The sequence below is a fragment of the Colletotrichum paranaense genome (assembly GCF_030867605.1).
Source record: "Colletotrichum paranaense strain IMI 384185 chromosome Unknown Scaffold_16.1, whole genome shotgun sequence".
NCBI lineage: Eukaryota > Fungi > Ascomycota > Sordariomycetes > Glomerellales > Glomerellaceae > Colletotrichum > Colletotrichum paranaense.
Genome location: NW_026848974.1, coordinates 251,046 through 274,171, shown reverse-complemented (window position 1 = coordinate 274,171; position 23,126 = coordinate 251,046). Strand labels below are relative to the sequence as shown.

Genomic DNA, 23,126 nt, shown 5'->3' with positions numbered 1-23,126 from the left:
CTTCGTTTTTTACGCATCTGCATTGGCTGCACATGATCTCTTTGTGAGACTGGTACGTAAACAACCCTCGTCCGTGTTATTACTGCTTGTCCCGCCCGCTCGGTTGTGATTGTAGCCATTTGCGCTTGATGATGCGTATGACGGCACATGGACTGCACTACGTTCTTTCTTTCCAAGTCTTCAATATTATACACTTTTTGCTATACCTCCCATTTTTCCCAGTCCTCCATGTGTGCTGACAAGATCTCATAATAGGCCCTTCCTCTCCATCACCCTGGGCCGACCTTGAAACTGCATTTTCGGCGCCCGTCGCTTCTGAGAGCCACAATCCTCTCAAACCCGCATCGATTACCAGGAAGCCCGAGGCCACAGTCATGGCCCATAGACTAGTGGCGAAAGGGGGCCTCGATTTGGAGGCATTGTCGCCTAGGGACGCCAACGCTCAGCGTATGCCCAAGGCCATTGAAATGAAGACGTCGAAGCCCGTCGCCCAGCTCAAAGCTGCAAAGGACAAGGAGCCACCACCGGTACCACCCGCGAGTATCGACGAGCCTCCGGCCAACGACCGTCCCAATGGAGCCGTCTACCAAGTCGGGAGAATGCTCGGCAAAGGTGGCTTTGCTGTTTGCTACCAAGGATACCTCTTGCCGGAGCGCAAGAAGTACGCGCTGAAGATTGTGCGAAGTCAGATGCCGTCCAAGATGATGCAAAAGGTCAGCTCCAGTGCCGGTATATTTTTATTTCCAGGCTCGAGTCTAACGCGCACTGTAGTTCCAAACCGAACTCCAGATCCATTCGAAGATGAACCAGAAGAACATTGTCCAGTTCTTCAGAGCATTCTCGTTCCATGACTGCATGTACCTTGTTCTCGAGCTCTGCACCAATGGTTCTCTCATGGACATGGTCAAGAAGCGCAAAGGGTTGACGGAGCCTGAGGTTCGATTCTACTCTGTGCAAGTCGCCGGAGCCATCAAGTACATGCATGGAAAGGGCATCATTCACCGAGATCTGAAGATGGGTAACATCTTCCTCGACCACCGAATGAACGCCAAGGTTGGCGACTTTGGACTGGCTGCTTTGCTCGTTACCGGCCGCGATATGCAGACCATAAGAAGGACAACTCTGTGCGGCACGCCCAATTACATCGCACCCGAAATTCTCCAGAAGGGAAAGAAGGGCCATGACCACCAGGTTGATATCTGGAGCTTGGGCATCATCATGTCAGTACTCGTCGATTTGAACATGTTTACAGGACCGTTACTAACCGAACCAGGTTTGCCATGTTGACATCCAAGCCACCCTTCCAGTCGACCAGCACCGAAGAAATCTACCGCCGAGCGAGAGAACGAGACTACGAATGGCCGAACCCGGAGACGACGCAAAAGTACATCAGCGAGGAGGCCAAGGACTGTGTAGCCACTATGCTCGAGGACGCGGATATGAGACCCGATCCAGACATCATCGTTCAACATCCCTTTTTCACTTGCGGCTATTTCCCTGTTGAGGCCGATATCACGACCAGACTCCTCACTCTGCCTCCCGACGGCTCGGAATTCTACACCAATCGCATGAGTGCCCAACTGCAAGCGGTCACCAAGAAAAACATGGAGGACATGTGCAGAGACTGCGGCGTGGGTCCATGGACACCAGTGCAGGTCGTTCACACTCAGACATGGAAAGAAATGGCTGCCGAGGAGAAGTCTGGGTTGACTCCCATGATTCCCCTGGGAGAGGACGTCGTCTACAGGCCATTCGACGATTGGCTTCGCGAGAAGCGGCATGCTCGGGCTCTTGCTGCCTCGGCGTCTTCGCGTCCTGATGCGGCTTCAGAGTCTCAATTAACAACTTCGCAAACAGCGCCGACAGGCCTGTTGCGCCAACCTCCTCAGAGTTTCGCGGCTCAACAAAGAGCACAGAACCGACCTCCGGTGATGGCCAGCTCTACCAGTTCTGTCAGACCCCGACCTCCTGCAGAAGCCCCCGCCCAGCCTCTTCAACCTGCAGAGGCACCTCGCCCAAGATCCGTTAGACAGCATAGTGCGCCCGAGTCTCGGACGAACCAGCTTGCGGAAGCCCCGTTGAGGAAGTCAAGTGCGCGTAGAACACCACTGCCGACATCGCAGTCGACAGGCGCTCTACCCGTCCAAGCCATGTCGTCTCAAGCCATGTCGTCACAGTCTTCAAACCAAGCCACTGTCACCATGACCGGGCTAATGGAGAATCTCAAGATCTCTTCCGATCAGAATGAGAGAGCTTCATTGTTTAGTCCAGCTGAACCCGCGGAGCCGGTAGCAGGCTCGAAGCCGGATGTCATTCTTGAGCGACTTCGCCGACTGCAAACAGAGTTGGAGCGCGCCCTGAACGCTCGAACAATGGCCATCATCTCTTCCAAGGATACCACTCCGCCTCATCCCAACGTGGTGGTGAAGTGGGTCGACTACACCAACAAATTCGGTCTTGGCTATATCTTGAATGATGGCGGTGTCGGGTGCATTTTGAGAGACATTCCTACGACCGAGGCCAGCAAGACTCTGACACTGCCTTCGGCTTGCATGCTTGTGCGTGATGCTGAGCGACACATTGAGCGACGTCATGACGAGTCGTATCCCGAGAGACATCAACCACTGCCGCCCACGCAAGACATTCATTTCTACGAGAACAACGGCGAGGCAGGTCTCACTCGAGTCTCTGTCTCCTCGAAGCAGTTCCGCGTACCGGTTTACGAAGACGGGACTCCCGGAAAGCTGAACCCCGGAAAGGATGTCTATGAACACAGAAAGCGAGAGCGCGTGATTCTCTGGAAAAAGTTCGCCAACTACATGATTGCCTATGGCAGGGATGAGCCAGTCCCCGCTGAGGAAACTGTCACTCGACCGATGGAGTTCTCTGTCAACAACTCTCAGCCTTCTGATCTGGTTACATTCTACCAACGCTTCGGCGATGTTGGCTGCTGGGTCTTTGGCGATGGCCATCTTCAGGTAAGCTTAAGTCGCACAACCGTAACGTAACGTGACGTGGCTAACAAAGTAACAGTTCAACTTCCCCGATCACACCAAGATCGTCTTGAACGCCGCAGGAACCTGGTGTCACTTCTGGCACCTCCCCATGGATGCGGCGCAGAACCTTGCCACTACTGGCAGCCTGGGCGCTGCTGCTCTTGACGAGAGGGCCATGTTGTCCTACCCTCTACAGACGCTGTTGAACTTCCAGGCCAAGCCCTCGGCGGCTCGTGCTACTCGCCCGACCACAACATCACGCCGGCGTCCGGAGATTCCAACCGAACTGCAGGGAATTCCTGTCGCTAATGACTTCCGTCGCAAGATCGAATTCATCAAAAACGCAATCAAAGAATGGGTCACAAATGGCGGTCTGGGTAACAGCGCTATGGACCGTGACCACAGACTACGCTGGGGAGGCCATCGCGAGACCGTCATGGGCAACAGCTTTATCAAGGGTGTCTGGGTAACTGTTGGCGCTCGGTGGGGTGATACTAGACTGTCGGCCTACATTGACCCTGCCAACCCAATGGAAATGGGTGAAGAGATTGACGAATCCAAGAGACGACGACATTGAAGGACTACATTCGTCGACGGCGATGGAGTTTTGTGCAGTTCAGCAGCGAGAGCGGACTCTGCATTGTTACGTATGTTATGGTTTATCATTTTCAGCCAGCCCGGCCAGTTCGGCCGGCGCTCACGAGATCACGCCATGGTCGCCACGAGGGGAGATGGCATTGTCGGGCATATCTGGAGTTTAAAGGTCTTTACAGACATAGCAACGGCGTCTTGGGAGCATAATAAAGTGTTACGAGTATATACCAGAACTTGTTCAATGATGGGTTTCTTGCAGAGATGATTGTACTTGACGCCTCGTTTCAGCCATTCGTCCGGTCCAGGCAGTTCCCTTCCAAGGTCGCCTTCGGCCACTAATGTTGCCTTCAGTCAACATTATCACCGCTTTTTTCGCGCCTTAGACTGGATAATGAATACTAGTCACGTCCTACTCTCGTGGGAGAAGAACGGCCCTTGGAACACAACCGTTTCCTTCCAGACCACCTTGATCAATCTAAATTGTTGAGTGAGACATTCATACAAGCTTAAGCAGCTGGTCCAGTATCAACTTCGCGGGATGACCAACCTTCACCCTGGTACACCCACCGTAAGATATTTACAACCCCTTGACTACCCTAAGAAAAAAAGCAAGGGGAAAAACAGCAGGTAGGTAGGTAGGTAATCCATCATACTCAGAGTGCAAAAAGCTCAGCCCCCTCACGGGGGACCTACGAAAACCACTAGACCATTGTTACGTACTATTCCTCAGTTGTAACGGTACCAGCGAATTTTCACGAGACTCGAACTCGTGGCCCATGGGAGCGGGGCAATTCAAACGAGGACATTCCCCGCCACGCCATGGGCCTTGGTGATAAATTGAATCGATTTTGTTCAATAAGTAGTGATGGGTGGGCGGTGAGGGCGACTCTGGATGGGCTGCTTGTGCCTATCAGTTGTTGAGATGAGGTGGGTGCCTGAGGAGGAAGGAGCGTGGGAGGTGAGGGTGGTGATGGTTTTGAAGTGGTGGGCTGGTGAATACTCACCTCAGTCAGTGAGTGTATCGGCTCAATGATCAGGTTAACTTTCAGTTCTTCCACTAAGGTAATCGAAAGCTGCAAGTTCAAGCAGGTCAACGTGAAATTTACTATGGCTCCAGTCTGAGTCGCTGCGGTCATTCCATAATACGAGATACTGCTAAGCTCGATACAACTCGTAATTCAGCTTGGCATCCAGACTTGTTGTATGGATGAGACAAGATGTATTCGGCCAGTAATTCTTCGTACTTGCATATGAGTACGGCATGGAATGTATAACTTCAAAATCAGCGCCATTTATGCTATTTTGAATCACACTTCTGATTTACATTTTGTACTCGTTTTACCAGGTCTTTGATGTCATGCTTCTTCCAGCTGAACCATATTCTAGTCGCATCATTGATTGATCAATGTAGCTCATAATAGAGACCGCTTGGATGATAACGCCTCTTCATGCTGGCTGAAAAGTGTTTGCAGGAAAAGAAGTGGAGGATTCGGTTCTCTGCTGCCCAATACGCAGCACAATAGGTAGACGAGCCCGAAGTCGCTACGCCACTCACCACATCGGTCCTTCAAGATGCCTAGATTGAAAATAGCAGACTTCATGTTAACGAAAAGACTTTGGCTTCAGCAACGCATCTCCTATTTTTCGGAAGTAGTCAGGGGCAAGCTTGATTTGCTGAAGGTTAATTTGGTATGCCCTGCTGTCAATCTGCCACATATACCTGGAGCCTTAGACATGCGGAACCAAAATACAACGGGAAGGCAGGCCCTGTGCTCTTCTCCGCACGCCTTCCTCTCCCACATCAAAAAAGCCTACTCCTTTCTCCCATCCACAACCACAACCACCATCATCCAAACACTCATTCACAACATCAAAATGATGGCCTCCGTAATAGCCTCAACAAAGAGCAAAAGAGACTGAGCCACACCCGATTTGAACGGATAACCTTTCGATAGCATCTCGATGTATCTCGATCTGGAGTCGAACGCGCTACCGTTGCGCCAGCAGCCCTGAATCGCCTGTATCCTAGGACGCAGGGATGATTGGTGGTCACGATCGGGAGTCTGGTTATGAAGCCTTGTAGGTGTGTTTTTTTGTGCGCGATTCTGCAAAGTTGCGGAGCCCAAAGTCCTCTTTTGGGTAAGGTGAAATTGCGGTTGTGGAGTTTGGGCGGGCTGGTGGGATATGCGGGTTTCCATGGGTCGGGTGGTTTTTTGGAGTCGACAACTCGAGAGTCCTTTGCGATATCGCAATTGCCATTGTCTACCTTTGGCTACCTCTGGGAAACCGATTCATTCGCTTTGTGTTGGATATTGATTCAAGGCGTCTCCTGTCATAAGTTGTGTCCTCCGATCGAGTTTTCGAAGGCTTTAGCAACGCCAGGCCTAGACTGATGTCCAAGAGACAACGATGGGATCAACAAGCTGGCTGTACTTTGTAAAATTCAAGTCAGGCGGCACGGCAGACGCTTGCTGAATCTAACGCGGTGTAGCAACGTAGATGCGTCGCGACATTTCAGCATCGGGCCGCATCTTCACGTCAGAGTTAAGCCAAAGTGTCTCTCGAGCCACGCAACCAGGTTCATGCGGGCATTGATCTCAAACGAAGATTTGTGCATTGATTTCGATTAACCAAGTGGACCTACAAAGCCTACTTCTTCAGGAGAACCTCCCACTACAGAACTCTAGCAAACTCCTCAATCCTGGGCGATTGCCAGCTTGGTGTTCTCCGAGAAGCTGGTCAGGGTCGCCTCATAGGCACTCAAAAATGCCTTCGGATCCTCCTCTCCATATAGATAGCTCTGCAGCTTGACCGTGACAAGCGGCTCCTTGGCCGGATCATCCGACATCTCCAGGACAACATCATGCGGCGTGCGCTCGCGCGAAGCCCAAATTTCGGTGAAAGAAGCACCGCCGAGCCGTCCAGTCTCCGCGGCACCTTGCCTGTAGTCGAAGACGGCCTGGAACAGTGGCGCATGCGGCAGCTCCGCCGACGAGGACGCGAGGCCGAGGCGGTCCAGCGTGACGCCATAGGGTACGCGGGCGTGCTGCATCGCCTGCCGCAGGCGCTCCTTGACGGACTCGAGCTCGTCGGCGAAAGTCTGCGCCGGCTCGAAGGGCGCGAGGCGGACGGGGAGTAGGTTGGCGAAGAAGCCCATGGTCGAGACGTCCTGGATGCTGGCGCGGTTGGTGTCAGCGATACCGATGGCCACGTCCTCTGCGGCCGAGAGGCGCGCGAGTAGCAGGTGGTAGGCCGCTAAGTAGAAGTGCATGGGCGTTACGCCCTTCAGCTTCTTGCAGCGCTCGCGGATGCGGAAGGCCAGGATCGCGCTTAGGCGGAGCGTGCCGACGTGTTGCTTCCAGGAGACGCGGTTGCTTGCGTCTCGCTGCTTCCGGGCGTTGGGGAGCGACAAGACTGGGAGGACCCCTGGAAGGGTCTTGTACATGGAGGTCCAGTACGCGATGTCGGCGTCCATCTGACCGCTCTGTACGTCGGATCGCTGCCGCGCGGCGAAGTTGGAGTACTGCGGCGGCGCCGAAAGTTGCGCGCCGTCGTATAGTTGGCCAACTTCGTCGAGGAAGTTCTGCGTCGTTGAGCCGTCGCCCACCAGGCGGTGGTAGCCGATAACGAACAGATGCTCGTCCTGGGCCCAGTGGAAGTCGACAATCTTGAGACCTTCACCTGCGGCAAGATCATACTCTTCATTCTCCAACTGCTTGTAGGCCTCCTCTGCTGCTGCCCTGTCATTGACCTTGACATAGCGCACGCGGGTGACTGGGGTAGGCAGGATGACTTGCTCTCCCTCAGGTGAGAATGCGGTGCGGAAGATCTCATGACGGCGGAGGGACTTGTTCAGGGCCTTCTCGAGTCTATCCAGGTCTACTGAACCCTTCATGAACACACCAATGGTGTTGTGGAAGATAGTCGGCTCATTAGACAGTTGCTGAAGGAGCTTCCACGAGTGTTCTTGGGTGAGAGACAGCGGGATCTGGCGCGAAGTGGCCGTCTTATCATCCAAGGCGACGTCGTCACCCCTCAAGTCTGAGACCGATGTAGCATTCGACGTGTCAATGGGCGAGTTACTACCGCTGCGGCTATCATCTTCGCTGCTGACAATGCCGTCGGCAGATTCGATCAGGGGAATGGCGGCTCTTGAGAGTCGTCCTGCCGCCTCCTCGGCAAGTTCAGCGATTGAGGCACCGCTGACGACTCTCAGCAGCGGGATGTCAATCATAAGCGTCTTGGAAAACCTAGAAATTGCCCACGTCAGCCATTGTGTCCTGCAAGGAAAGGAAGTAACAAATTACTCACCATGATCCGACGGTGATTGCACCGAGCGAGTCCACGCCCTGGTCAATCAATGGTGTCGTAGCGTTGACCTTTTCATCGGCAGGGATGTGCAGGATGCCGCGCATCTTTTGCGACAAGCCATCTGTTGATCAAGTTAGCACCTGCTTGTACCCCAATCCCTCGAATTGTAGGGGAGGACTCTTACCAATGATGATATCGCGAACCTCATCCAGTGTCCTTGCTTTCAGTAGCTGCTCCTTGACAGAGCTCTTAGCCCCCGAGGCGCCATCCGTGTTGGCACGGCTCTCGGGAACCTTTAGGTTTCCGAATCGCGGGTCGTCGTAAAACTTGACGGTGTCTTTGTGGCGGGCACTGAACTCGGGAATGCCGGTGATCACCTCAAGGTCCGATATGTCTGTAATGGCCACTGGTTGGGAGCCTGGGGCTCGCCTTCCAGAGACAACCGCCTCGGCAAACAAGGTAAGGAACTCGTCTTCCGAAATCGTGTCCGTGTCAGAAGCGAGCTTGAACTCTTCCTCTCTGCCGGTACGCGACAGGAATCCGACACCGATAACGGCGCCAATCGCGATTGTCGATGCGGGGAGGCCCTGAATATGACGCTTCTGAGCGAGGGCTTGGAGGAACGAGTTCGCGGCTGTGTAGTTGGCCTGGCCTGGGTTCCCTCCCACCGTCGCAACCGACGAGAACATGACGAAGAAGTCAAGGGGATCCTTGGCCTGGTTCGAGAAGCGTTCGTGTAGAATCTGCGCTCCGACGACCTTGGAGTTGACGGGCACATTCATCATGGAAAGGTCCATGCTTGCCAGAAGAGCATCGTGAAGTACCAACGGACCATAGGCGATTCCGCCGATGGGCGGCAGCGTCTGTCTAATCTGAGCGAGCCCAGCATCGATGGAGGCTTCTTTAGAGACGTCGATGGACAGAACGGTGATGATGCCGCCCAAGTTCTCGATCTCTGCCAACCACTTCGGGTCAGGGGTCTCGGGGTTACGACTGGAGATCACGACATGGCGGGCGCCGTGCGTAATGAGCCAACGAGCCAGAGACCGACCCAGAGATCCGGCAAGACCCAAGAGGAGGTACGTCTTGTCCAGGGAGAACAGCTTACCCGAGTCAACGGCGCGGATTCGTGCTGTCACACGACTCTCAGTTCTCCAGTCAATGATGGTTGAGGTAACAGACGCATCCTTCAAGTCAATGATGCTGCCGACAGGTTTCACGCTAGACTCTTCATCGACCTCAGGAGAAGCAGCACTTTTTGGAACCTCTGCCGCAGCCGCGAGAACAGCCTGCTCGACCAGCGGCCGCTGGAGTGCATCTTGCTCAGGTGAAGACATGGATTCAGCAGAGCTTTGGAAGATGTGGCCGCGGTCGAACTTGAGGCAAACGGGCGGCAGAAGTTTGGCTACACGAGAGCCCAAGCTGGTGATGGAGCTCGCCCCCTCCGAGAAATCATAGTAGGCGGAGAGATTCACGGGCAGAGCCTTTCTGATGCCCGCATCGGTCTCCAGGGAGTGCAACCGGATCCACGGCAGCGAGGACGGGACTGAAGCTCCCGCTGTCGCGAAATGAACCTGCACGTTTCTGCTCTTCCCTGTCTCGACGATGGCATCGACACAGAAGCCTGGCGGCTCCATGACGAGAACCGACGCACCGGAAGCGATGCCATTGAAGATTCTCTGAGCGACAAGCCTTGCAGCAGTTGAAAGCAGGACAGACGCATTCTCAGCGACGCTCTCAGATGCTGGGAGAATAAAGGCATGACTGGGGTGAACATGGACGATGGACGCGTTGGTAGTCGAAAGCGCCATGACTGCCTTGTCCGTGCCAACGATGGTACCCTGTACGAGATGCCAAAATCCGAGATCGCCTACACGGATAGCGTTTCCGAGAGAGAAGTCTATCTTGACTTCCAAGTCCGCCTCCGCGGATGAGTCTGCACCGAAAGTCTCCGATGACTCCAAATAAAGAGTGTCTTCCGACGTCAAGAGAGTCACAGGCGTCGTATGGGAGTCAACTGAGGCCGTGATGGCACGACGCTTCGAGTTGAGACGGTTGTTCCTCTGGATATCGTGCTTGATGCGGGGAATGTAGGCACGAGACTTGGAAACGTACACTTCGGGCTCCAGTGTCCAGAGGATGTCTTCCTTCGAGTCGGTAGGCTCCTCGAGGCGAATAAGTTGCTCAACCAGGAACTTAGTGTCCAACTTCTCAGCGTCGTCAACGTCAAGTGACTGATTGTGGGTGGCGGGGTACTCGAGGCGGGCGGATCGAAGCATACCGGCTGTCATGGCCTGGTAGGGGTTCTCGATCCATGCGTTTTCAGTGAGCCAGAGGATCGTGCCGGCGAGCTCCAGGAGGGACTTGATTGCGCTGAATCTGACCTCATCGATGCCGGAGAAGGTCTCATGATCGAGCTCCGAAAGGACAAGGAACGTCGACTTGGGTGGAATGCTCGACTCCAGGACGTCTTCAATCCGCTTGAGAGAAACGATCTCCCGACCGGGCAATGTCTGTTGCACCTCATCCAAGATCCTAGCTGATTTCGCCGAGCCCCCGCCAATCACGACTATTTGGGGAAGTGCCTTGTCGGTAGGAGGAGCGGAAAGCGGCGCGTCGAGACGCGCGACCTTTGTGTTGACCGCATGAGTGCAGAAGAGAGTGTTGGGGAAGAGATTGCCATGTCGGTCCAGCGTGCGGGTGTCGACACCGGAGAATCCAGTCTGCTTGAAAATGGCATCCCACTGGTTGATATCTGCAAAGGGGTCAAGATCACGGCCTTCGTCGATGCCGGCCCACCAATCCGGGAATAAACCAAACAGGTAGCCAACACGGGTGTGATCCCGGTGGGTTGCTTCAAGCAGAACGACATGGCCACCAGGCTTCAGAAGAGACCGTACGTTGGCCATCGTCTCTGCCAGCTTTGGGGTGGCATGGAGGACAGATGAGGCGATGATCATGTCGTACGAGTGCGGCTTGAAACCCTGCTCTTCAGGCTTCTTGGTGATGTCCAGCTTCTGGAATATCATGCGATCCTCGTGTGCTGAGAAGTGCTCTTGGGCCTTTTCGAAAAATGCGGGAGAAATGTCGGTAAAGGTGTAGCTGTTGAAGCCCAACTGCGGGATGTCCAGAATGTACTTTGTTGCCGAAGCGGTACCACCACCTTTGGGTAAGAACTGTTAGCATGGGACTGACCAAGTCATAACAGTAGGCTTTCTAGGACTGACTTACCAATCTCAAGGATGTCCATTGTCTGGTAGCGATGGCAAAGCTGGCTGACCAATTCCTGACCGTACAGCCAGCCAGGGCCACTGGTCAAGTAGCTCGTGTAGAACTCCGTCAGCAATCCGTCGTGGTCCATCCACAAGAACGGGTTGCTCTTCTCACGAATGGTTGAGAGGGTGTTCTCGCTCACTCTCTTCGCCATCTTGACGTGAGGATGGTAGGAGTTCCTGCAGCATATGTGATTAGCAACAACCAGCGCCAAAGCTAGAGTATTGTTTGGAACTTACTCTACAACCAACTGCTCGATCTGTTCGCGCGTATCTGACTCCCAAGACGGATCATACCACTCATGCCAGGTTCCCTCCTTCACCTTGGCCGAGACGTGCTCATTCCAGTAGATGTATCTCTGGTGAGGCAGCGTAGCGTTGGCGCGGTCTTCTTCAGTGAGCTGGCTGACAAACTCCTTCATGTAGAAATAGCAGATGCGCTCAATGATGGGGATCACTTGCTTGTCCTGCTCAGTAGCCCAGAGGTCCGGATTGTCCAGGAGTCCTTCGGGCTTCAAGGGGCCCCAAACTGTCTTGGTGAAGGCTTTATGGTCTTCGGCCTCGGACGGCTTGGAAAGTGGCTGCAAGAGCAGGTTCTCGATGCGGTAGAGAACTTGCTTATCATCGCCCGAGGAGAAGACCGTGGCATCCCCGGCCAAAACGTCACCCTTATCATACGTGTTCGCCGTGTTGAAGTGAACGATAGGAGCCGAGTCAGATTCGGCAACAGAAACGCAGAGCGCTGGGACGAGACTGATCCGGTCAATGTGAACAGGCACATAGATGGACCTCAGGCGCTTATCTCCTGGGGCTGAATAGGCACCCATGATGGTCTGGAACGCCAAGTCCATAGAAGCTGGATGCAACACGATTGGACGAGATCCATCATCCAGACGCGGGAAGGCCATGTGGCCAGTAGCTTTCGCATCGGCGCGCGCGAGGTTGTAGATGCAGCGGTAATCCTTGCTGTAATCGAATCCAAGCTCATCCAGTTCGCGGTAAAAGTTCTTAATGTTGACTGTTGTAAGGTGCGGAGGGTCGTCGTTTGCGGGTGGCAAGACATTTGTAGAAGAGTCCCCGAATGTGACAACGAGCTGACCGGTAGCAGATGTTGACGGCTTTGACTCTTTGGCAAGACATGAGTCAATCGTGAAGCCGAGCTTTATCTGGTCTGGCTGAGAGGCAATGGTGTCTACCGCGACGATGAGCTCTGCCGGGCTGTTCTCGTCCCCGAATGTCACAGCCTTATCAATGCTCATGTCAAGCACCTCAAGTAGCTGAACGAAACGCCCACCAGCCATCTGAAGAGCAGCCTCCATTGCCATGACGATGTATCCGGCAGCGGGGAACACAGCCTGGCCTTGAAGCGCGTGGCCTTGCAGCCACTCGTGGTCCCTAGGCCGGATAGTGTTGTGCCATTGCGATGTCGAACCGGTGCTCGAAGCAGAGAGGGAGCCTAGAAGGAGATGAGGCTTTTGACCGTAGAGATGAGACTTGATCGCGCGTGTCTCGTTCCAGTGAGTCCGGCTGTGGTCCCAGGGGTACCGGGGCAAGGCCTTGGACAGGCTTCGAAGACTCTTTCCTGGCGCGATCACTTTGGTGATGAAGCTATTGGGGTCGACGGCGTTCAGACCCAGACGCTCCCAAAGATATCCAACAGCACTGGCAAAAGCTTGAACGTTATCGGAACCACGCTGCATGCAACCTGTGTAAGAAATTTCCTCGGAGAGAACAGTCTTGAGGGTCGCCAGACAAGGTGCCTTCAAAGCCGGGTGACAGCCCACCTCAATGGCGGCATCGAGTGATTTATGCTCGATTGCGGCGGCCTCAATAGCCTGCATGAAGCGAACAGAAGAGATCAAATTCTCATTCCAGTACTCGGCGGTGATGTCGCTTGCCTTCATGCGTCTGTTCTGATGCACCGAGGAGTACCATGCTACTGAAGAACCGACCCCATCAGCGACGTCGCAGCCACAGTCCTTCAAAGCCTTGATATAGTGCGGCGAGCAAGAGAGCATGTGGTGTGAATGGTAAGCCTTATCGACCTTGAGCATGCGGACAAACTTGGACTCATCCTCCAAGATAGTCTGCAGTTCTGCAAGGGCATCTGCATCACCGGATATGGTGGTGCTGTCAGGCGAGTTGCTAGCAGCAACGCAGATACGGCCTTGGAACATCTCTAGCTCGCACAGCTCCTGTGCATCTTCTAGTGAAGTTCCTACCGCAAGCATGCCTCCCTCGCCCCCGTTCGGGGAGCTCGCATACTTGGATGTAAGGCCTCGGAGGTAAGCAATTCGGATGGCCTGCGAGGCGCTGATGAAGCCTCCAGCGAAGGCGCACGCTATCTCGCCTGAACTGTGACCGACAATCGTGGTGAACTCAACACCAGCAGCTGCCAGTAGCCGCAACAGAACAATCTGTACAGCGCAGCAGAGCGGTTGAGAAAAGCTGGCTTTGGTAACATTGGAGGCCTCATCCTCGAGCAGAAATTCCTCGTACAGGGTCCAAGAAGGGCGGTATTCGACAGGCAATGTCTGGAGCGAGCGGTCAAGCTCAATCACGATGTCGCGAACCTGAGGTATCGCTAAGATGAGCGATCTCATCATGCCAGGCCATTGAGCACCCTGGCCAGTGAACACACCCAGGAGATGGGGCTTCTCCTGGCTGGTGGTGAAGGAGCGCAAGGTGGGCTCTGAGCTGGCGTTTTCCGAAATAGCGTTTTCTAAGGCGAGTATGATAGCTTCCCTGGAAGATCCAACGACATGCTGGCGGTGGGGGAGGATGGATCGCTTGCGAAGGAGCGTCCAAAAGAGATCAAGCATGTCGACATCCGGGTGAGACTTGATGAACTGAGCAGTCTGCTTCATCAGACTCTTTAGCGAACGCTCTGTCTTGGCAGAAAGCACAAGAGGCAAGGCATATGCAGCTGAAGTGATCTGAGACTCTGGCTTCGACGTGATTCCCGTGCTCGAAGCCGAGGTCTTGTACTCCTCAATTATAGCGTGGGCGTTGGTGCCACCGAAACCTTTCCTTCGTTAGCATTGTCTGGGACGTCTAGAACAGATCTTACTGAAGAGCTTACCGAACGAGTTTACACTTGCTCTCCGCGGTTGACCAGGTTTGAGTTCTGGCCACGGCTGAGCCTCTTTAGTGATAGAGAGGTTCTTGTAGAAGGGCGCAACCTTGGGACTGAGGTTTTCGAACAGCAAGTTGGGAGGAATCACGCCGTTCTGTACAGCAAGTGAGGCTTTCAACAAGCCTGCAATACCAGCAGTGCCCTCGGTGTGTCCAATGACGGTCTTCAGACTTCCTACAAGCAAGCGCTCACCGTCTGAACTATCCTGGCTGCCAAAGAAAGCTTTCGAGATTGCTTCAGCTTCCTGAGGATCACCTGCTGGCGTTCCAGTTCCTGTGAGTCGGTGGTAAGCAAACGTTCAAATCCCACGCTCATGCTTGGTACCTACCATGAGCTTCGAAGAATTGGCAGCGATTTTCAGCTTGCGCAATATCTAGACCAGCCCGAGCATAAGTCTCGCGAATGAGGGTCTCTTGAGCAACATGGCTCGGCATCGTGATGCCGGTTGTGCGTCCGTCTTGGTTGATGCCCGTTTCACGGATGACACACTCAATGGAGTCGCCATCAAGCAGTGCCTGGCTAAGCGTCTTCAGGACCACAGTGGCAACACCTTCCTGTTGACAGACATTGTGTCCTTGGTCAGTGAAAGTCCGACGATCGAGCCAATCTCTCGCCGCGCAGTCATGTCCTCATGGATCATGCATGACAGGCAATGGAGGACAGGACTTACACCTCGCGCGTACCCATCGGCTGCAGCATCCCACATTCGGGATCTGCCCGTGGGTGAGAGCATGTTCAGCTTGCTCTCCGTGATGTAATTCACTATGAAAGTTGAAATGTGAGTCTTTCCGAGTCATTCGTCTTTCAGAAAAGGCCGTAAACGTACTTGGAGACAAGATCAAATTGGAGCCAGCTGCTATAGCTGTCTTGCTCGATCCGCTCCTCAGTTGTTGCACCGCAAGATGCACCGCAACTAGAGAGGAACTGCATGCAGTATCAATAGTCATCTATAACCATGATTAGCTTGAGAACATTGAGATAGTAGCCGTGGATTCAACTAAACAGCATTCTTACACTAGGACCATGCCAATCAAAGAAGTATGATAAACGATTTGATGCAATGCTTGTAGCGGCACCCGTTGCGAAATACGTTGGGCTGTAGCTTATGTCGTTGACTTTGACGAGCTCAAAGTCGTGGGTCATCAGGCCGACGTAAACCGCGGTATCAGAACCGCGAAGATCGTGTAGTCCGTATCCAGCCGCGGCCACAGCATCGTAGGTGGTTTCCAGGAGCAAACGCTGCTGCGGATCTATGCTCTCTGCCTCGCCGGCTTGGATGTTGAAGAATGACGCATCAAAAGCCCTCGGCGTCTCATCGAGAAAGTATCCGTGACGGGCATTGGTCCTGCCATGGTGAGAGCCATCGGGATGGTAGAATGCGTCGATGTTGAATCTCTCCTTTGGAACTTCAGATTGCAAATCTTTCGGTTCTTTCAAGAGTTCCCATAGCTTTGCTGGGCTATCAACACCGCCCGGAAACCGGCATGCACTTCCAACAACAACAATGGGCTCGTTCGGCGACATGACGCTGATAATGATCGGGAAGAAGCCGAAATGAGAGACTAAGATGAATGTTTCGGAAATAATGAGTCAGCGAGTGGGAGGAGCACGAGTTAAGTGGAAATCATTCAGCGATTCAAATAACAAGAGACTTCTACCACGAGTTCTTAAGCCCCGAGGCTCGGATTCCAATTAACTTCGTCGATCGGTGAATCTGACGGAGCATCTCGTCTTCGACTAGAAGACCTCTATCTGGATGTAGGTGTCACAGTACGCCGAAACACTGTACATGAATGTGGCTCAGTCAAATGTGATGAGAAAGGACCCTGCTGTGGGTATGGTCTGCGTGCAAGGAACATTACACACACGGCGAATTTACCTGATTTGACCTAATGCGACCAGCTTTTCCCACCGAGACGGTTATAAAAACACCTTCTACTTCTGAGGAAAGACTGACAACTAACATATCCCCCATTCAAACTACCCACTTCTGACGACAGGGAAGCATGATGGCGAAATCCGCCAAGATCTTCTCAAACGAAGAGAACGGCGTGAACATGGCTGATACACCGAGACTCTCGACTACGGAGGACGAAAATGCCGGCCTGCTCCATTCTCGTGAACCTTGTGACGACGGACGGTCCACCAGGGCCACTAGTCGGTTGCCGCGCTCTCAGTTGATCATTCTTACCCTATCACTTTCGAATGCCATCTCCATTGCGGCGGTCTTAATTCTCGTCGTATTTTACGGCCCGGCATTCTATCTCTCCGAGGCTTCTGCAACGGTTATTTACCCGGCGCAACCAGAGTGGTTCCCACCCCAGAGTACGTTAACTCCATCTCCTATCTCCTCTACCTGGGCAACCGTGAAGGTGACCAGGAAGAAGTGTGGACGTCCAGGCAAAGTGGACAACGTGTTGTTTTGATAACTGATGTGACACTAACTTTGGTATCATAGTCCCTGTGAAAAAGGTCTTGCATGGGAACAAACTATACGGCCAGCCTCCTAACCCTGAAAGTATCGAGGCATGGAACAGATTGCTGCCAAGTAAATGCCCCTCCCCCCCTCCCCCCACCTCCCCGGATTGACCATGAAAGGAAATTTCCAAGTAGTCTTAACGTCAGTCAGACTGCTGATATCTGATACTAGTTGGGCGGGGTTGGGTTACGGTCAAGAACGAGACTGCTCTACCTGACTTGCCGGGGCTGAATCAATCACTTCCGGAACACCGCGCGTATCCCTCGGTCTTTCATCAACTTCATTGTCTTGTACGTCACACCGAATGGCCTCATTCTCCCTTTCGCACACAATGCCGGAATTTCGCCTCCCAAGATAACTGAATCGCTGCTAACTCTGGCTTAATGGTACCCCCACAATAGTATAGCACTATGGACGCATACTATGAGCTTATCGACCGCCTGAACAAGAACGGAGGGGCAAAGAGAGAATTGCCTACAGATCCTGGTTGGAATTCTGAGCATCTCAATCATTGCTGGGATTATCTACGACAGACTATTATGTGTAATGCAGATGTGACGCTCGAGTGGCGCAAGTACAACGAACAGGTCGGGACGGGGTGGGGTTATCAGCATCAATGCAAGGACTGGGATGCGATCATTGCCTGGGCAGAGAAGTACAGGTACTCGAACAACTGGGGTATTCTCAGAGGTGGAGGTGAAAGGATCCCACTCCAATGATAATCAGCGGAGCCATCCGAAAGTCTATTGAGATCCCCAAACTCTACTTGATAGGTTCAAGATTTCCTCGATGGACCCTAGATTTGGGGTCCTTGCAAAGTTAAAGGGTAGTATGCATCATGACAAGCGAGCTGTAACAAAGAATATCATACCAAGCTTCCCAGTAGTAAGCGGCAACAGGACCTTAATGACCCCGTGATGATTTGTCTTCATCATCAAGGATGGCCTCGGTTGAAAATTAGACGAACAAGGGAGGGATCAGATCGATGCATCTACGAAGTATCCGTAGTAACGTGAATGTGCCCGACTAAAAGGTAACCGCGTGTTGAATACTCACTTTAGGAAAGTCAAAACAAAGTTTGAATCTGGACCACAGAGGCCCCATTGGGATCCATAACTCCTTGAGCCGTTGTCCTATGGATACAGCCTACTGACTAAGGGGTACAGAAAGCGCTAATACATGTTGCGATCCCCACAGGTCCCCGAGTCCACATATGTGTAGTACAGCCGGTTATGCTTTTCCCAGATTTGCGAGAGTGTCTATCCGTACGGCTGTATAAGTCTGTCCGGGTAGCGAATTTGAGTCCCACTAGTTACGTACTCCCTTGTAAAGATCCGAGGATTCTTGCGAGATACAGCGGGATTGCCGATTCAGGGATATTGTAGAAGTTGTGTTGATCGAGGATTACACGTTCGGGTAGAGTGAATGAGTGGGTGAATGAACCAAGACCGTTTGAAGAATGTCGATGGAGAGTGCTCTCTTGTAGGTAAATGAGGAGACGTGGTTTAACAGGTATGAAGCAGCGACATAGGATAAGGTAAACAAGGTATTCCGGGCTGATTTTCCAAGTCACCATCGACAGATTTCAGCATGGGCAGTCTTTCTCATCAAAATTTTGTCCCTCCGACGACTCAGAAGGCCATCGTTGTAAATGGCAAGGACGAGGTCGTCATCTGGGACGAGGCACCATGTCCCAAGATCCCAGCGGATCAAGTCATGGTTCGCGTTGAGGCCGTTGGCCTCAATCCGAGTGATACCAAGATGAGGGGAGCCTTTGCGACAAAGTTCGGCATCCTAGGTGCAGATTTTGCAGGCACCGTGGTCGCCGTGGGAGATGAGGTTGACAGTATCACGGTTGGCGATAGGGTCTTTGGTGCCCAGAACGAGATGTACGGAACCACGCCTGAGCGCGGTGCATTCTGCGAGTATGCTGTGACCCGTGGTAAGATGTGGACAAAGGTTCCAGAGTCTTGGAGCACTGAAGCAGCTGCATCTCTACCTGTGGGAGTGAGCACCGCCGGAATCGCCATGAAGCTGCTTGGCTTGCCTCTGCCCGGTCAAGGAGCTGCGAAGCCTGCCTATATATTGGTCTATGGGGCCAGTACAGCAACTGCGACAATTGCCATGCAAATGCTGAAACTGTAAGTCAAATCGTCCACCATATCTTTGAGGAAACATCTGACGTAGTCATCGTGAACAGTTCCGGTCTCGATCCGATTGCTATTTGTTCCCCGAAGAATTTCGACCTAGCGAAAAGAAACCAGGCAGTAGAAGTTTTCGATCGCAATGATAAAGAGCTGGCGAAAAAGATCGTGAGTTGCTGTAATCCGAAGTTTGCATGTCGCGTAATCGTAAGGCAACCAATCACTGACTGATCGTTTTTCACGTTCAGAAAACATACACGAAAGGGAACCTGAAATATGCCTTGGACTGCATCACGACCGTCGAGTCTACCGCCTTTTGCTACGCTGCTATCGGACGAGGCGGCGGCAAGTATGTGTCTCTTGACCCTTGGCAACAGCATGCTGCGACTCGAAAAGTTGTCACCGCGGATTTTACAGTCGGCCCTCGAATCTTTGGGGAAGGATGCACCTGGCCTGAGCCCTACAAGAGCGATCCGTCGGAAGAACTGCGCGTCTTTGGGGTCTCTGTTTGGGAAACTGTAGAGAAGTTGATCAACGAAGGAAACTTGCAACATCATCCGCTTCGTGTTTTAGATGGTGGATTCGAAGCAATTCTGGCGGGGATGGAAATGGTCCGAAACAAGGTACTCTCTGGAGAGAAAGTAGTTGTACGCATGAATGCTTGATTTGATATTCAGACAACTAAGGAGACATGGTCAGTGGAAGGAGCCAAAATCCTGCCAACCTCTCTCAAGAAAAGTAGCAACCAACATGAGAACATTCTAGCCGACTGCTCAAGGTCCGCGGGCCAAAGTCATCAAGTCGAGCAAGCATGATGCGATAAGGCCCGGGGAGAAAGTCATACAGTGCTCTCTTCCTCAAATCTACCTTGACCCACTGAAATCGGCCGAAGTACCTTGTTCAAAGCCTCCGTGGGCTTGTGCTTTCTTTCATCTGATGCGATAAACTCATCGAGGCACATAAATATCTCCCGAACATTGCTCTCCTCACCTGTCCTCGGAGCCACTCATACTTCCAGCACCAAAAAACCTTGCACACCAGACTCACTCACTTCGTTCTTTTCACAAATCTTATACATTTTGAGGCAAGATTTTCATCTCCGTCTTATTTCTCTACCCATACGCAGAGAAATACCTGTCCATCCACAGCCGCAATGGTCACATCACTGAAAAGATCGCCAACGCGGGCCATCCTCTGCATTCATGGTGGCGGTGCTTCACCCGACATATTCCGTTTCCAACTCGCGGGTTTCCGTGCAGCTCTCAAAGAGGATTTCGAGTTCGTGTTTGCCACCGCACCCCACGTTGCCGTCCCCGGCCCAGATGTTCTTCCCTTCTTTGCCGGAATGAAGTCGTTTTTCTCTTGGTTTCGCAAGGGCGCAACCGACACCGAAGGTGAAGTTGCCGTGTTCAACGAAGCCATCAAGATGGCAGTACAGGACTGGCAGCTGGAGAACGAGCACGTCAAAATTGTTGGTGTCTTGGGCTTCTCCCAGGGCGGGCTAGCAAGTACAGTCTTGCTGTGGGAGCAGGAGGTGGGATTGGTGCCGTGGCTCCCGCGATTGGAGTTTGGAGTGTTGGTCTGTTGCGCTTATAGTGATGTCGCGACAGATTATATCCGCAGCAAGTCAGAGGGCGGTGACATTGCCAAGATTTCGGTGCCTACATTGCATCTTCACGGCAGTCAGGACTGCAACTTAGGGCAGGCGAGAAACACTCTTGCAACGCATTACTCCTCGAAGGCCGCTCATGTTATCAACTTTGAAGGAGGACATCACATTCCTCAGAAAAGAGAGGATATTATCAAGATGACGAACCACATTCGACACCTTGGGAAAAAGGATATCATGCACTAGTTTGCTTTAATCAGATGAACCCGTTTCTACATGTATTTAGCAATAAGTTTTACCTCATACCTCTCACTTGAGCAAAAATGCTGAATCAACGTCACTTCCAGCTAGTTACGTGACCACTGAACTGCTTTTTCTAAATGTGACCTCACGTTTCTTTCCTCTGGGAAACCCAAATCTGAAGGTTATCTTTGAACCACAAAGTCCAACACTTCTGATCTTCCATCCATCGGTCACTTTCAGGACATAATTCCATGTCGAAATGAAACAAAAAGGTGGCGTACAAGAGACGCATTTCCTGCAATGCAAGACTGATCCAACAGGTCAGCGAATTTACATCGATGCGATGGCATTGGCCTTCGAAAAACGTTCGGAAAACTTACTTCTTGCCAATACAAGCGCGCGGACCGGTCCCAAATACCTGGAACACACTATGTTGGTCGTATGTGTGGTACTCATCGTACCCATGCTCACCTGGAATCCATCTTTCGGGGATGAACTCGTTGCCATCTTTCCAGTACCGAGGGATACGGAAGGCGGTCCAGGTCGCGATCGACATTTTAGTCTAGAAGGTGGTTCAATTAGCCATGGAACGGGCCCTCATCAAAAGGGCCATGAGATGATACTGAAGAAGGTGATACTAACGTCTTCGGGGAGAAGATGACCGAGGATGGTGTTGCCCCCTTCACCAATGACACGCATACCACCCGTCGGGACAGGAGGGTGTACTACGATGAACCGTCAGTTGTGTTTCATGTTAATGAGAGACTGGAAACTCTTCGCACATCTGAGGCATTCAGTGAGGCACGCCTGAAGATACGGCAAGTCTTTGAGAACATCGCCTTTCAGCTGGTTCGAGTCGCCAACCGATCTCACTTCTCTAACTAGTCGTTCAAGCTTTCTCGGAGACTTCAGCAAAAGATATGTGAGAGCGCTCAGCGCTGTCGCTGATGTCTCAGTGCCAACTATCATGCTAGAAGTAGGAAAAGGCAAACCGCGTGTGTCAGTTACTAACATGCGTAGCTTCAGATAGGTACCAGGAGCAACTCACAAGTTGTTGGCGTTGTTGTTCATTTCAGTACGAGTCAGCGCGTTTGGACCCTCGGCCTTGAGAACGAGCCCCCAGATGTCGTTCCTGGCATCAGCGCCCTTGGCCAACCTCTTCGTGACACGCTCATGCGAGCTCTGAACGTGCACAGCAGCAGCCTTCTTATCTTGTTCCGGCTGGAATAGATGCCACAAATATGAGATTACCGGGTAAGGCCTCAATCTTGCCTTGACGATCATCCGCTTGAAATTCACCTGGACAGCGTCGACCCAAGCATTTGATCCACCGTTCTCGAGGCAGCCAAGTGCTTCGCCGAATGCAAGATCTGCCATGATATCGAACGTGGCGAAATTGAAGAGCTGGACTGCATCCATGGCAGCAGCTCCATGAGAGGTTTTCTCGCTAGAGATCTTCCGACAAACTAGATCGACCATTTGCTGTGCGTAAAGCGCCAGCATAGGTTCTTGCTTCGTGATGGCGCGGTCGCTGAACGCATTGCTGAAGATTTTGCGTAGGCGCTGGTGCTCGGGACCGTGAGCTGACGAGATCGAGTAACTCCCATTAGAGAAGAGATTCTTGCTGTTTTTCCTCTCTTTCGAGTTAACTTTACGAGTGGCCGTCGCATGTCCATATATGTCCTTCCAAGCCTGAGGTGTGATGTAACTGAGACGGCCAGGCTCGACGCGCACAACGTCGCCGTATTCTGCGTGGAGCTTATCGAGCCAGCCGACAGCATCGCCATTTACGAAGTGGTACACATGAACCAGTCGGGTGATAGCTGCCAGTCGCGGGCCTGGGTATCTTGCCAGTGGATGGAAAATGAGGTTGTAAACGGCGCGCAATATCGTGACTATCACGAGCCACGACGTAATCACAAGGCAAAACAGCCCGGCTGATGATAAAAATGATAACATCTTGAAGAAAAGACTCCTTTGTACAACAAGAATATGATGAAAATCTGATGGCCCCGGTGTAATGCTTCGGCTCTTCGGCCGAAGAAGTCTCACCCGAGTCGAGTTCATATATCGCGAGACTCCGTCGGTTGAGGCGGGCCGGCGTTTTGAGGTGACGGAGGGCAGGGGGTGGGACCTGACATTAAGACGGCAGCAAAAAGCGCACAAATCTGCCCGGCCTTGGTTCCCCGCTCAACCCCTATCCCCTGCACCTGGGACAGTTGTCTAGTCATATCATATTGTGCTTTCACGCCACTGCTTGCCTCGTACCAGACTATGACAAGCTCGGTACTAAAGTGGGCATAAGTATGCTCCGTGACGCCTCTCATTGAAGATGGCACTGA

The 23,126-nt window shown here is 52.6% G+C and overlaps 5 protein-coding genes across 5 annotated transcripts; 3 read left to right on the top strand and 2 right to left on the bottom strand.

Moving 5' to 3' along the window:
* Positions 1-374: 374 nt before the first annotated feature.
* Positions 375-3,573, top strand: CPAR01_14603 (uncharacterized protein; the record flags this gene model as incomplete). The annotated part of the gene is made up of 4 exons (XM_060498853.1): positions 375-713; positions 772-1,220; positions 1,274-2,978; positions 3,034-3,573. 4 exons carry the CDS (start codon positions 375-377, stop codon positions 3,571-3,573), a joined length of 3,033 nt encoding a protein of 1,010 aa, XP_060342316.1.
* A 2,712-nt stretch (positions 3,574-6,285) lies between these two features.
* On the bottom strand, positions 6,286-15,833 carry CPAR01_14602 (beta-ketoacyl synthase domain-containing protein; the record flags this gene model as incomplete). Its single annotated transcript, XM_060498852.1, has 10 exons — positions 6,286-7,840; positions 7,902-8,022; positions 8,086-11,064; positions 11,133-11,353; positions 11,414-14,198; positions 14,256-14,582; positions 14,638-14,863; positions 14,980-15,071; positions 15,136-15,256; positions 15,324-15,833. The coding sequence occupies 10 exons, from the start codon at positions 15,831-15,833 to the stop codon at positions 6,286-6,288; spliced, it is 8,937 nt and encodes a 2,978-aa protein (XP_060342315.1).
* Positions 15,834-16,318: 485 nt separating this feature from the next.
* On the top strand, positions 16,319-17,507 carry CPAR01_14601 (uncharacterized protein; the record flags this gene model as incomplete). Its single annotated transcript, XM_060498851.1, has 4 exons — positions 16,319-16,634; positions 16,768-16,857; positions 16,960-17,078; positions 17,190-17,507. The coding sequence occupies 4 exons, from the start codon at positions 16,319-16,321 to the stop codon at positions 17,505-17,507; spliced, it is 843 nt and encodes a 280-aa protein (XP_060342314.1).
* An 871-nt stretch (positions 17,508-18,378) lies between these two features.
* On the top strand, positions 18,379-20,787 carry CPAR01_14600 (alcohol dehydrogenase GroES-like domain-containing protein; the record flags this gene model as incomplete). Its single annotated transcript, XM_060498850.1, has 4 exons — positions 18,379-18,929; positions 18,989-19,100; positions 19,181-19,579; positions 20,059-20,787. 4 exons carry the CDS (start codon positions 18,379-18,381, stop codon positions 20,785-20,787), a joined length of 1,791 nt encoding a protein of 596 aa, XP_060342313.1.
* A 373-nt stretch (positions 20,788-21,160) lies between these two features.
* CPAR01_14599 (averantin oxidoreductase) lies at positions 21,161-22,743 on the bottom strand (the record flags this gene model as incomplete). Its single annotated transcript, XM_060498849.1, has 4 exons — positions 21,161-21,346; positions 21,427-21,509; positions 21,567-21,754; positions 21,833-22,743. 4 exons carry the CDS (start codon positions 22,741-22,743, stop codon positions 21,161-21,163), a joined length of 1,368 nt encoding a protein of 455 aa, XP_060342312.1.
* Positions 22,744-23,126: the final 383 nt, after the last annotated feature.